General features: G+C 36.9%; 1 protein-coding gene across 1 annotated transcript in view; it reads right to left on the bottom strand.

The window, feature by feature from the left end:
* Positions 1 to 226: 226 nt before the first annotated feature.
* Positions 227 to 15,429, bottom strand: part of LOC308243473 (A disintegrin and metallopeptidase domain 3-like) — a gene marked incomplete at both ends in the record, with an annotated part of 82,291 nt that continues 67,088 nt past the window's right edge. Inside the window, 4 exons of the mRNA XM_080659018.1 lie at positions 227 to 296; positions 2,202 to 2,367; positions 9,234 to 9,354; positions 10,754 to 10,840. Of these exons, the coding sequence (XP_080515144.1) occupies positions 227 to 296; positions 2,202 to 2,367; positions 9,234 to 9,354; positions 10,754 to 10,840 (444 nt within the window). The remainder of the gene's footprint in view (positions 297 to 2,201; positions 2,368 to 9,233; positions 9,355 to 10,753; positions 10,841 to 15,429) is intronic.

Here is a 15,429-nt window from a genome sequence, read left to right as displayed (position 1 = left end):
AGAAAAATAGTTGACAAAAACATCACTGGCTAATACTGGTTAACATTAACTATATCTAAAGAGTCCAAAACAAAATTTGAATTAGCTTTTTTTTTAGTATAGGACAGTGACAAGTAGTAATGATGATGAAACATGGAAATAATATTATTTCTTTAATCATACTGAGGTATAATTAAAGATTTAAAAAATATTTCAGCAATGATATTTTGTTAACAGTTTGAAGCCTTCATTTCACCTTTAACTCTGTATATGTCCTGTTGCTATCAGCACTGCTATCTTCTGACATACTAGTAGTTCTGAATAAAAGAAATAGCATTAGTTTTAGGTTTAGGAAACATTGTAATCTTAAGCAAAATCAAGAAAAGTAACAAAGCTATCTTTGCATTAATAACTCAAAAAAATATATATAATTATCTACTTACTTCCCATATTCACTCCATGAGGCTATATTAAGTATTTGATCTTTCTAATGTTGACCTAACTACTAAATATATTAAGCTTATATACATTTCAAACTAAAAACCAATCTATTTTCTCTATCTTCTCCTCAAGGAAGAAAAGAGGAATGTATAAATAAGTAATGCACATCCAAAGTTAAAAAGGTAACCTATATGCAAATGGGCAAATGTTTAAATTATTATCTATCCGGTTATAATATTTCTACCAAAAACTATGTAAATCACTAACTTTTCACTATCATTAATAAGGTCATTAGTGAGGCCTCTAAGTCTTTCATCTACATTTAGTTACTTTTGGTGGTATTGATAGTCTCCAATTTTTTTCTTTGGAAAACTCCAATACCTATACAGTTCCAGTGGAAGAGAAGTGTCATGGTGCCCAGGTTCCTGCTATATGGCTACAATTCATTGGCCAACGTAACAAGATCAGGTTTGAACACCTAACTCAGGTTTATAAGTCCAGACAGAACACAGACTGAATTTAAGTATATTTCCACACTAATTTCCTTCTGTCTCTTGAGAATGTGATCTAAGAGGCATTGGTTATGGACTGACTATTGGTGATTTTCTTTTTCCTTTTTTTATGAATCTAGACAAAGTTTACATAGGTCTTCTCTGCCTTGTGCAGGCAGAGCAGTCATTTTTTTGAGAATGGACAAACATACATAGGAAGAAATGGCATCAATCATAGTGCCTTTGAGTGATGAAATGAACTGCACAGTAGCTCCTGATGGTGCAGTTCATTACCACCCATTGATGATTCAGCTCCATATCATTTCTTATCCTTGCAACCCTGAAGCTCCTTAATGTTGCTCTAAAACTTAGACTGTCAAGACCAGTTTAGTTATGATCCATCATTCTCCATTACAACATTTCTTTTAAAAGTCAGGTTTACTTCCAGCAACTATTCTGATTTGTCCAAGATGTCTTAAGCAAGAGCACAAGAAGACTTATGCCAGATATTCATTCAAGGCAATTTACATTAATTTGATGATTATGTAAAATTTACATAAATCAGGCAGAATAATACACTGACTTTAATTGGTTACTGTTCACTTGTTTATACTGTAAAAAAAATTAACTAACATGGGAAATAGAAGTGTTGAAGATTTTCTACCATTATTTTATTTATCTCTCCAAAAGTAAGAAAGAGAACCATTTTTCTTTAGCATGGAATAAAGAGACCCACATGCTTATCTTTTATTCTGCATTCTCATTTTCCTGAATATTCACTAAGCCCCATTGCAGCTTGTATTGGTGTATAAAGATAAGCATGTACCTTAATTCTAACTTTGGAAACACATGAGCAATATTAATTATGTATACAATGAGCAGTAGCCTGTGTTCTCTCTCTTACTCTTTGCTGTCTAACGTTTTTCTTACCTTCTACATATTTTGTTCATAAAATTGGCTTCCCTATCTCTATTAATCTCCATGGCACACTTAAATGTGGAATTGCTTGGGAAATAACAAAACCTCCTAAAGCAATTTTACCTGAATGGCTTTCTATTTGAAAGGCATTGAGGATTTATTGAGTAGCTTCAGTTGCTCCTGGGCCTATATGCACATGAAAAGTACCTACCTGCCTACAACCTGAAAAAACGAAGTATATACTAAGATTCAGTATTTCTACCCATCAACCCAATCCATCCAAGAATTCCTACTTGTAATATTCTGAATTACATTTTAATTCTTTCCATAATATGTTTCAATATAAATATAAGAAATAATAAGTTTACTTACCCTTCACTTAGTGTTCCCTCTCTTTTCCAAAATTTCATTTTTTTCCATTTAAGAGCAATGATGGCGATTAAAATGAAGAAAGATAGGAAAAAGCAGAAACTGATCAAGAGGCCATCTTTTTTAAGACCAGCTTGATGATATTTTGTAGGCATGTATGCAACTTTTTCTGAAAATATAAAATAATTTTTAAAGTTAAATTTAATCATATTATAATTTTGATTTATAAAAATTTGTGATTCTAATAATACAGTCATACAATGAATAAAATTATATTTAAAAGTATTTTCCTATATTCTATGACTAAGCCACAAAGTGCATTGTATATTCATGCCACTCAACATATATCAATCATTGTCATACTTTATTTCAAATCATTACACATATAATCTTTTTAAATATTTTATATTCCAATGTATTTTATCATATTCTGGTTTATTAATTCCTGCTGAAAACAGATGAAATGGATATTACAACCTAATAAGCTCTTCAGTTTAAAATATGAAGCATATAAAAGAACTGTTTTTAAAAAATGATTTAATGAAAAATGATTGACATAACTGAAGGTTGTAAAGCCCAATTAATGATAGTAAACTAGGTTACATTTCCATATTGACTGTGTAAGGTGATGTTGTCCTAATTTTGATTATATTAATTAGAACAATAGATATTTCTATAGGTGTTAGAAGATATTATAGGAAAAAAATTTAAATCTATGGAAACTGGGCCCAATTTAACAAAAGGAATATTCCAGACAACTAAAATACAGAAAACTAAATTAAGGGAGCAGAATTACCACCAATACGCCTGTGATAATATTAAATGTAAATGCAATTAGTGTTCCCCCACACAGAAAAGTTCAATAACTTAGAAATAAAATCCAATTACATGTTGATAAGCAGTGATTTAACTGAAATAAAGTGATTCACAACATTTATGTATTATAGAAATAAATTGGAAAATAAATGCAAAAATATTGAAATCATGCAAATATGTAACAGTCTTACATTATGGGAGAACTCAATAGTTTTAAAACTCTCCATTTCTTGCTTCATCCATCAGAAAAGGTCAATTCTCCATTAGTCCATCTTCACTCACAATATCATATTAGAAGTGGATCTTTCTTCTCATGTACTAAAGGCTGATTAAAGAAACTGCACCTACTTATTGGATTGAGAGATATCCATTACCCTAAGGAAGATAGGGCTTCCATTTTAGCTCTTATGAAATCTTTCCATTAAATGCCAAACTAGCCCTCTTATAATCCTATATAATAAAAGGCTAATATGCAAATCGACTGAACAGTGAAATGACCAGTTGCTCTGACATGCACTGACCACCAGGGGCCAGATGCTCAGCCCAGGATCTGCCCCCGGGTGGTCAGTGTACTCCCATAGGGTGAGCACCACTCAGCCAGAAGCTGTGCTCATGGTTCCATGACAGTCTAACATCCCCAGAGGGCTCCCGGACTGCAAGAGGGTGCAGGCCGGGCTGAGGGACCACCCCAAGTGCATGAATTTCATGCACCGGGCCTCTAGTAAAAATACGAAACAAGACAATTTACACAAGGAAAATAATTTCTTCAAGTCAATAGGAAATGCAAATCTGTAATATCGGAAGGAAGGAAAATATGATGTTGATTTTATGAAAATTCAACTCTTTACCTATGGAGAATTTGCTGACATCAGCAGAGAATTGGAGTCCTAGGCAAAGTGCAGCATTTCACTGAGTTAAGGAGGCCAAGCACAGAGTTCACAGCAGCGGAAATGGCTGGAACTGCAGGGTGCAGCACAGATGCTCTGTAGATTAGGGACCCAGAAGTGTTGTGATAGCCTCCCAGGTGTCCTTAGTGAAGGTAACCTGAAGCTAATCAAAGGCAGCTCTTACTGGCTTGAGATTGAAAATAAGATATCAGAGCTTGAGCACTGCTGACAAAAGAGCACTAAGAAAATCCCAATGTCTCCACATCCTCACTAATAACATGTTGCCTGTTATTTTTCATTATAATCAACCTAAAGAGTGTGAACTAGTATTTCATGTGGTTTTGATTTACATTTTCCTAAAATGTTGAGCACCTTTTCATGGGTTTATGAGCTATTGGTATATCTCCTGGGGAGATATGTTTATTTAAACCCCTTCTCAGTTTTAATTGGGTTGTATTTTTAGTATGGACTTGTAAGAGTTCTTAATATATTCTAGAAACACAACTTGCATATCAGATACAAAATTTGCAAATGTTTTTACCAATTCTGTAGTTTGTCTTTCACTTTCTTGTGTCATTTGCAGCACAGAAGTCCTTAATTTTGTATGAAGTTGGATCAATCTCTTGTTTCATTCATTGCTTGTGCTTATACAATTTTCCACAAAGGTTGCATAACTTTATGTTCCACCAACAATGCACAGGGGCACTACTCTCTTCATATCCTCATCAACACAATATTTTCTCAATTTTTTTATAAGCCTGTAAATTTGACTCACAATATCCTATCAATTTGAGATGTTGAGAATCTTTTCATGTGCTTATTGACCATGTGGGTAAATTATTTGTAGAAATATTTATTCAAGTATTTTACCTATTTGTTAATTTGGTTGTTTTCTTGTTGTAAATCTGTAGGAGTGCTTTACATAAAATGGATATTAATTTTTCATCAGATATATAATTTGCCAACATTTTCTCCTATAGCATGGGCAATCTTTTTCACTTTGTTGATCATACTCTTTGCTGGAAAACAGTTTTTAATGATTATGAATTCAAATGTACCTATTTCTCTTTGCTGTATTTCTGGTCCTATAGCCAATAAATTATTGCAAAACCCAATGCTTTTAATAATTCCCTCTGCTTTCTTCTAAGAATTTTATCATTTTAGCTCTCACATTTATTTTCTGATCCATTTGTAGCTAATTTTTGCATATGGTTTCAGTAAACATCCAAGCTTATTCTTTTGCTTGTTGATATCTGCTATCACAATACCATTTGCTGAAAAGGCTGTCCTTTCCCCCATTGAAATGATCATGGCATCATTATGGAAAATAATTGGACCACATAAGCAAGGGTTTACGTCTGGTTTCCCAATTTTATTCCATTGGAAAATTGCAGTTTTCTGATTTTGTTGCCCAAATTAATATACTGTATCCACTTCCAAGAAGGTACAAAAGAACCCTGGGTCCATTTCTCTCTTTTTATGCTAATTTCTATTGGATAAATCTGAAAATGCAGAAATTTTATTTTACTGCTCATAGTGATAAAGAAAAGAATATTGATGGAGGAGTGTATTTTATCATTTGTATTCAGTCATATGCATAAAAAAAGAGTGCAGAACAGACTTTTTGCTAAAATATATGCAGATGCCAAATTAAAACACTAAATATATTTAACATCATTAACCATTAGGGAAGTGCAAATTATGACCACTTTTAAAACTATAAAAGACTATCTATCCATCAATTTCACTTCTGAGCATGTTTTTCAGAGAATTAAAAATTTACTTTTATTCAGAAATCTTCCACATGAATATTCATTGCAGATCTAATCATGATACCAGTAGCTAAATATTGGCAACCAACCAAATGTCCTTCATGGGGAATAATTAAAGAAATTTTGATGCCCCCATACAAAGAAATACCAATCATCAATTAAAAAATGAAGTATTCATATATGCAACAACTTATATTCAGTTCATGAAATTTATGCAAGAGAAAAAATTCAATCTTAAAGAGAGACAAATTGTGTGAAAGCATTTATATAACATTCATAAAATAACATAACTAGAGAGACAGAGCAGTTCAGGGGTTGCCAGGAGTTAGGAAAGGAGGAAAAAGGGTATCAGTGTAGCTGTAAAAAGGACTAATATTAGTTTAGTGATAATACATGTTGTGATGATATAGTTGTGCATTTCGATTGTGGTGGTGACTACATCAATTTGAACATGTGGCAAAATTGCACAGAACTAAATACACACACAGGTGCAACCATATACAAAAGTGAGTGCATGTATACTGGTGAAGATTGAAAAAGGTCTATGTATTTTATCAATGTCCACTTCTAGGTTTTGATATTGGACTATAGTATTGAGACATGTTTTGTTGATAGAGTCTGACTGAAGGGTACACAGAACTTCCTTTTACATTTCTTTGTAATTTATTGTGAATCTATAATTATAAATTAAATAAACACTCAATAAAATATCATTACATATCTAAAACTGCCAAAACAAAATTGAACTAAACAAAAAAATCAAAAAATAACAATATCTAAGTGCTTGTGAAGTGCAGGCTCTCTGTGCAGAGAAACTGGATCTCTCATTGATGAAGGAAAAATGGTACAGCCACTTTTGAAAATAATTTGGCTGTTTCTTATAAAATTACTAGTGGCCCAGCCGAAACTGGTTTGGCTCAGTGGATAGAGCGTCGGCCTGCGGACTGAAAGGTCCCGGGTTCGATTCCGGTCAAGGGCATGTACATTGGTTGCGGGCGCATCCCCAGTGGGGGGTGTGCAGGAGGCAGCTGATCGATGTTTCTCTCTCATCGATGTTTCTAGCTCTCTATCCCTCTCCCTTCCTCTCTGTGAAATATCAATAAAATATGTTAAAAAAAAAAATTACTAGTGGCCCAGTGCATGAAATTCATGCACCGGGGGTGTGTGTCCCTCAGCCCAGCCTGCACCCTCTCCAGTCTGGGACCCCTCAATGGATGTCCGACTGCCGGTTTAGGCCCAACCAGCAGTCAGACATCCCTCTCGCAATCTGGGACCGCTGGCTCCTAATCACTAACCTGCCTGCCTGCCTGATTGTCCCTAACCACTCTGCCTGCCGGCCTGCTCTCCCCAAACTTCCCCCCCACTGGCCTGATCACCCCCAACTGCCCACCCCCTGATGGCCTGCTTGGCCCCAATTGCTCCCCCTGCCAGCCAGCTTGCCCCCAACTGCGCCCCCCAGCCAGCCTGCTCGCCCCCAACTGGCCCCCCCCTGCCAGCCTGCTCGCTCCCAACTGCCCACCCCCCCGCCAGCCTGATCACCCCCAGATGCCTTCCCCTCCTGGCCTGATCGCCCATAACCGCCTCTGCTTCAGCCCCCCACCATGGCTTTGTCTGGAAGGATGTCTGGAAGGTCTCCCAGAAGGTCTCCTGGTCTAATTAGCATATTACCCTTTTATTAGTATAGATAAGTACACTCACTAAAAAAATACACTTAGTAAGTGACCCAGCAATCTTATCCCTAGGTATTTACCCACCAAAAAAGTGACAATATATGTATATTCTATATGTACAGTATATATATTATACATATGTATATAAAATTCTATATTTGTATTTATACCAGCTTTATTCTTATTGCCATAATCTTGAAATAACACAAATAACCTTCAATAGATGAATTGATAAGCTAACTATCGTACATCTTTTTAATAGAAGTCTAGTTAAAAATAAAAATTAATGAACTATTAAAACATGACAACAGAAATGAATCTCAAATGCATATGTCATTCTGGGAAAGGGAAATATCTAGTGGCAGAGAACAGGTAATTCCTTTCTGGGAATTAACAGTAGGGGATGACTGCAAAAAAAGGAGCCAGAGGAAGGATTTTGGGTGCTAAGTCTATTATGTATCATGATGACAGCTGATGAAAAAATAAGTCTTGTTCTTTTTTTTTCTATATCCATAGAATTATATACCACAGAGTGAATATGCTAATGTGTATAAATTTTTAAAAGGCAAATATGTTTAATAAAAAATAAATATTAAAAAAAGAGACAAAGGCTGGGATTTTTTTTCAAAATTTCTAAGAATACATCCACCTATAGAATCAAGAATCTCAGCCAATTTATCTCAAGCAGGATACATTCAAAGAACATTTGGCAAATCATAGTGAGACTGTGGATAATCAAAAACAGAAAATAAGTCTGAAATTCAGACAAAGAGTAAAAGAATCATTATATTATTGAGATGTATAAGAAGAATGACTGCTGTATTCTCATCAGGAAATGGAAGCCAGGATACAGTGTGATTATATCTTTGACAGCTGAGAGAAAAAATTCTCAATGTAGAAATCTACTCCCAGTGAAAATATCCTTGGCAAATGTAGACATTATAAAACCACTTTAAAAATAAACAAAGGCTGAGACATATGGTCACCGCAAAATAGCCACAAAAAAATACAACAGGAAGTTTTTCAGTCTCAAAGGAAATGACCCATAGGGAAATTTGAATGTGCTGGAAGAATTGAAAAGCCAAAAAAAAAACCAAAACCAAAAACAAAACAAAACAGTAAATCGGTGGGCAAATATATATATTTGTGTTAAAAATATTTAAGAAACTATTAGCTACTTAAGGCAAATAATACTGTATTGTCAGTTTTATAATATAATATATAAATAAGATATATAACAACAAAAGTGCCAATGATGGAAAGACATTAGTAGAAATAAGCTCTTATGAGATTTATACATTGTGAAGTTTAGAGAAATCTAATATACCACATTTGTACATGAGTGTTCACCAAATAAATGGAAACTTTTTGTACCATCTACTAACCATATGCTAAGGTTATGAAAGATTTCATTATTTTTATCTTTCTATAGTATGTTTAGCTTAAAAATGCAACTTAGTTATGAATTAGCACATCACAATGGTTAACATCCTTGGGATATAGACTATATAAAAATATATCACCCATTCTATAATTTAATAGCACCAATCTAGAAAACTCTGCTGTATAAATAGAAATGTTTGAGTACCCATGATTAAAATTAAGAAAAAGCCTAATGAAAAGTTCACTTCTAGATCTGAATTAAAGAGGTATACAACACTTTGATTGACAGTATGATTTATAGAGTAGCCCCTATAGAGTAGGGTAGCCCCCTAGCCACAGGTGGCCATTTAAATTTAAATTAAGTAACATAAAATAAAGTGAAAATTTTACTTCCTTAGTTGCACTATCCACATGTCAGGTGCACAACAGCCTTATTAACAGTGGAGCTGTAAAACATTTCTGTAAGTGCAGAAAGTTCTGTGGGATCACACTGATTGAGATACTAACTGTCATTATTGAATATCCAAAACCCGTCATAGATACTTCCTCCTGGTGATGATGGATTAACTACACAATTTGGAGGAGCATATCCATGTTTACATTGACAAGCATATTCAGTATTGCAAACCTAAAACCAAAACCAAATTGTTTGTTTTAATGTGGAAAATAATTCTTAAATGAAATTTAATAAAATAAATGTCCATGCAACATCTTTTCAAATGTCACATAAATTTTCTATTATTTATCTCTTATATTTTTAAATAAAAGTAGATAACATTTTTTATAAAACTGTAATATCTTATTCTAGAGAGGCATAGAAAGTATGAAGCTAGATATAAATTTGTGGAAATTTAATTTTTTTATGAATTGTGTCAGATACAAAAATTGCTGTGAGAAGAGCCAACTTAAAAATAAATGAGAGGGAAAAAAATAAAGGAAAAACTTGCTTAAACAGACACAAATAGAAAAATTATTTTGCTAGTAAAAATCTATAAATGTGAGCTGGTGTATGAATTAAAATAAGAGTCAGAGCAGATAGAGAATCTAGAAGTAGACTCATGCAAAAATTCAATTAGAATTAAATAAAGAATGAAAAAAAAAACAGAAAATAAACTGTAACTAATAGGACATTTAAGTTATTTGGGAGCAAATTTTGAATCAAGACACAAAGACATACCACTTTTTCCTGGATTACTATAGTACAATACATGAAGCATCAATATGGCAGAAGCCAAAGGCATACTTGGAAACCTTCCAAAGCCTACAAAATTTTTATAATCCTGTCAAAAATTTCACAATGAATGGTAAAATAGAAATACAAGTGGAAAATATGACCATACATACATGCTTAAGAACTGTATCATTAATTATTAAATAAATGAAAATTAACAATGGATTTACCATGTTAGTAGACATTGAAAAACTGAGAAACTAGTCTGGCCAGAATTAGAGGAAATGCACCATTTTTTTTTTCATAGCAAGTGGGAGCAAAAACTGGTACACTGTTTCTTGAAGATAATAATATAACTGAAATTTTTATGGTGCATACATTTGGCCCATCAGATTTTATTGCTAACAATTTAAGAAATCAGATAAGAAACTCTGCTCTCACAAATTATTAGACCATAAGTTATATATATAATATACGTAAATATATTGTATGTACTTAAATATATTTCAGTAACATACACTTAATTATAATTTTATATCTATGTATCATGTGTCTATATAATCTTTAATAAATATATTTCTAAAAGTTTACATTCTTGATGTAATGTTATAATAACAGATTGTTTTATATTGTATTTTATATAAAGTTCAAAGCTTATGAACTCATGAGACCTATAACAATCTTATTTAACACATAATTCATGTACATAAGTATAAATGATGGAAATTGCTTTACTTATTTGCTTTCAATTTTCACTAAGAAATTTCCACATAAATTAATCCTGAACCTTATTATTATCCTGGAAATGTTATTGACATGAATTTTTTAAATAAAACTACACATAGGCATTACCTACCCCATTTCCACGGCACATTCTTGTGGCATTACAGAGTCGATCGTCTTTGTGTTGTTTCACAGGTTCACAAGATCCATTCAGACAAACCTACCATTTTAAAAACAAGCAACAATAACAACAACCATGAAATGTAAAGAGTTGAGCAATCATTATTGCTACAAATAGAGATGCTCAAAATTTGTATGTATAGGGATGTGCAAGCATAGGTTTACAGTTGTTAGTGTTGAAAAAGACATGCTGGTAACAATTATTTACAATATTTACAGATATTTGTAGTCTACTCTGTATTTCACATACACATGACTGTAAACCTATATTTGCCCACCACTGTGTATATAAAACACAGGAATCTGTTGAATAAGAGTGGTGAAAGCAGACATCCCTGCCTTGTTTCTTATGTTAAGAGAAATGCGTTTAGCTTTTGCCCATTGAATATGATGCTGGCTGTAGGTTTTTCATTCATGGCCTTTATTATGTTCAGGTATGATCACTCTATTCCCACTTTGCTGAGAGTTTTTATCATAAACTAGAGGCCTGGTGCACAACATTCATGCACTGTGTGTGTGTGTGGGGGGGGGGGGTCTCTCAGCCCTGCCTTGCACCCTCTTGCATTCTGGGACCCCTTGGGGGATATCAGCCTGCCAGCTTAGGCTTGCTCCCCATGGGAGCTCCTTGTGGGAGTGCCGCTCAGACAGAAGCCAGGCTCACTGCTCCTTAGTGCTGCCTCAGGGAGAAGCTCCTGCTACCGCCATTGTGCTCACCAGCCATGAGCCTGGTTTCTGGCTGAGCAGCGCTCCCCCTGTGGGAGTGCACTGACCACCAGGGGGCAGCTCCTGTGTTGCACGTCTGCCCCCTGATGGTCAGTGCTCATCATAGAGACTAGTCATTCTGTTGTTGGGTCAATTTGAATATTATCCTTTTATTATATAGGACTAGAGGCCCAGTGCACAAAAATTTGTGCACTGGAGGGGGTCCCTCAGCTTGGCCTGCCCCCTCTCACAGTCTGAGAGCCCTCAGAGAATGTCCTACTGACATCTTAGGCCCTCTCCCCACTGGGATTGGGCCTAAGCCGAAGTCTGGCCTCCCTCTATGGGAGGCAACTGGGCTGATCATGGGAAGGCGCCACCCCCATTACCCTGCAGCTGCTGCCACTGCTGGCTGCCACAGCTGCCAGCCCTTGGCTTAGCACTGGCCCCGTCCCCTACCCACTGGTGGGTGGGGGGCAATCTGGAGCCAGGTTGGCTGGGGGAGGGGCTGTGGAAGGTTGAGGCACAGCAGGTCGCACCCCATCCAGCCTCTGTGGAGGCATGGCACCAGGACCAGGCCAGCACAGCCCCCTCTCCTGCTGGCTCTGCAGAAGGGGCAGTGCTGCTGGACCAGTTCGCGCTGAGGCCTCTCCAGCACCGCCTCTGCGAAAGAGGTGGTGGTGGCAGCATCGCTTCCTCTCCTGTGGCACTGCCTCCTCTCTTGTGGTGGGCAGTTGCAGTGCCTCTCCCATGGCCTCTGCGAAAGGGGCTTTGCTGCTGCGCCTCTCCTGCCCCACCTCACCTCTCCTGCTCCCCTCAGCCCTGCAGTTGCTGTGGCTAGGTATCGGTCTAATTAGCATATTACCCTTTTATTAGTATAGATGGCTGCTGGATTGCATAAAATGTTTTTTCTGTATCTATTGATATGATCATGTGATTTTTATATTTCATTTTGTTTATATGATGTATCACATTTATTGATTTGCATGTATTTTACCACTTTGCATCCCTGGAATAAATCAGACATGTTGAATGATTTTTTTAATGTATTACTGGATCTGATTTGCTCAACATAATACTGGAAGTACTAGCCATAGCATTCAGACAAGAAGAATAAATAAAATGTATCCAAATTGGAAAAGAGGAAGAAAAACTCTCATTATTTGCAGATGACATGATTTGTATATAGAAAACCCTAACTACTAGATCTAATAAATGAATTTGGCAAAGTGGTGGGATACAAAGTCAACACCCAGAAATCCATGTCATTTTAATACATTAATAATGAACTCTCAGAAAGAGAAACTAAGAAAACAACCCCATTTACTAATACAACAACAACAAAATAAGGTACCTAGGAATAAATTTAACCAGGACACAACAATAAAGAAAGAAACTGAGCAAGGTGCAAACAAGTGGAAGCATATGCCATGCCCATGGATTGGAAGAGTTATTATCATTAAAATGTCCACGCTTCCCAAACCAACATATAGATTAAATGCAATCCCTATTAAAATAACAATGTTGTATTTCACAGAAGTAGAAAAATATATTTCAAAAAGGTATATGGAACCAAAAAGACACCAAATGGTCTCAACAATCTTGAGAAAGAAAAATAGGGTTGGAGGGATTACAATACCAGATATCAGACTATACTACAAGGCCACCATAATAAAAAAAAAGCCTGGTACAGGCATAAGAACAGGCATGTAGAACAATGGAACACAACATAGACCCCAGAAATTAACTCATGCCTTTATGGTCAATTAATGTTTGACAAAGTAAGCAAGAGCATACAATGAAGTAAAGACAGTTTCTTCAATAAATGGTGTTGGGGAAAATTGGATAGGTACATGAAACAAAAAGAAACTAGACCATCAGCTTACACCATATACAAGAATGAAGAAAACATAGGCAGTACAATCTCAGACATCTCTCACAGCAATATTTTTGCCAATATGTCTCAAGGGCAAGGGAAACTCAGGAAAAGCAAAAAAATTAAATTTAAAAAATGGGACTGCATCAAGGTAAAACGATTCTGCACATCAAACAAAACCATCAAAATTATGAAAAGGGAACCTACTTATGGGAGAACATAATCACCAATGATACAGCCAATAGGAGATTAGTTTCCAAAATATATAGAGAACTTATGCAACTCAACACCAGGAAGACAAATAATCCAATTAACAATGGTTGAAGGACCTGACTAAAGACTTCTCCAAAAAGGACATACTAGTAACAGTTCTCCAAGAGACACACAAAATTGCTCAAGGGAACTAATTATTAAAGAGATGCAAATGGGACTGGCAGGAAGGTAGGGAGGGAGAGAGTGTGAAAGAGTGAGGGAGCGATAGAGGAGTGTGTGGACGTGTGTGGTGTGTGTGTGTATGAGCTAGGGACAGTTAGATTCTGCAGGTCTTCCAAGGGGCTGCGGAACTGGGCAGTCTTAGACGGCAGAGCCCCGTGCACAACGCGGATACTTCTGGGAAGCCAGTGCGGGCACAGAGACCACACCATCTTGAGAAACAGAGCTGCTTGAGACTAGGATCCTGGCCTCAGCACCACCCAGTCTGGTCTCGGATGCAAACCAGGACCCTGCAGCCACCAGGGACAAAGACCTGTGACCACAGCTGTGGACCAACAGACAACAAAAATCCAGACATCCCAGCCGCAGATTTCTGTGAGTCAAGGAGCCTATCCCCCTCCCCGCAGGCTCACAGGCAATGCCATAGTAACTGATAGACCCACCCCTTGCACGGGCAGCAGTGCCGCCACAGGAATTTGAGCCTGCGCATGCACAGTCACTGGGAATCTGCTCCCCGCAATGCAATCGGGCAATCAAACCAAAAGCCCACACAGGGCGGCAGTGCCACCTGACTTCAATTCTGGGCAAGCACACACAGAAGTCTGTTTTCTGCAGCGCAGGAGCAGACCTCCAGCCAACACAGTGCTACTATGCAACCCAGTACCCCAAGCTGACCAGGACCCTCATTCTCCAGGCAGGAGGCAGCACTGAGCACCACTGACTTGACTCTGTTTCTTATTGCATGCGCCTGGGATCCCTGACTCCCAGTGTACTCCCACTAAGAGCCAGTGACTCCAATTGGTGCATGCACACACAGGGACCCTGATTCTCAGCGAGAGGCTGCACAAAGCAACAGAGACTCTGATACTTGATTCTTGGTGCAGACACAGGGGAACTCTGACTCCTGGCATGCACTAGGGGACTCTGATTTTCGGCACATACCAACAGTGCAGTGCAGGCAGGGTCGCTGATTCTAGGTGGCACACGAGACCACACTGAGTGCTGGTAACACTTACCCTGGGCGAGACTGGTTCCCACCAACCCACAGCAGCCACATGTCTTAGTGTCAGAGCACTTCAGTGACACTTGGGTGGTGCAGAGCTCCCACTGCACATGGCCCAGGTCCACGGAACTTGAAGTTTGAACCTTCTGGTGATAGTCAGAATGGGGAGACGACACAATACCCAGAGGAAAGAAAATGAGGAGTCACCAAGAAAGGAAATTAGTGAAATTGAAGCATGCAACATGACCAAAAAAGAATTCAGAGTAATGGTTGTGCAATTCATACATCAGATGGATGAGAAAATCAACAACCTATGCAAGAATTAAGAAGAAATGAAAAGTGATATAGCTACAATCAAAAACACCATGGAAAGTTTCAACATAGACTAGAAGATGCAGAGGACCGAATTAGTGAGTTAGAAGATAAGGTAGAGAAACAAGCTCAATCTGAACAGCAACTGGAGAAAAAAATTAAAAAGCAGGAGGAGAGCCTAAGGGAGCTTTGGGACAATGTAAAATGAAATAACATATGTATAATAGGGCTGCCAGAAGGGCAAGATGAGCAGCAAGGGTTAGAAAATCTATTTGAAGAAATAATGACAGAAAACTTCCCAGATATG

The sequence above is a fragment of the Plecotus auritus genome (genome assembly GCF_963455305.1).
Source record: "Plecotus auritus genome assembly, chromosome: 3".
Classification (NCBI taxonomy): Eukaryota; Metazoa; Chordata; class Mammalia; order Chiroptera; family Vespertilionidae; genus Plecotus; species Plecotus auritus.
Note: the sequence above shows the minus strand (reverse complement) of the source record. Positions and strands in the feature narration are given on the sequence as shown.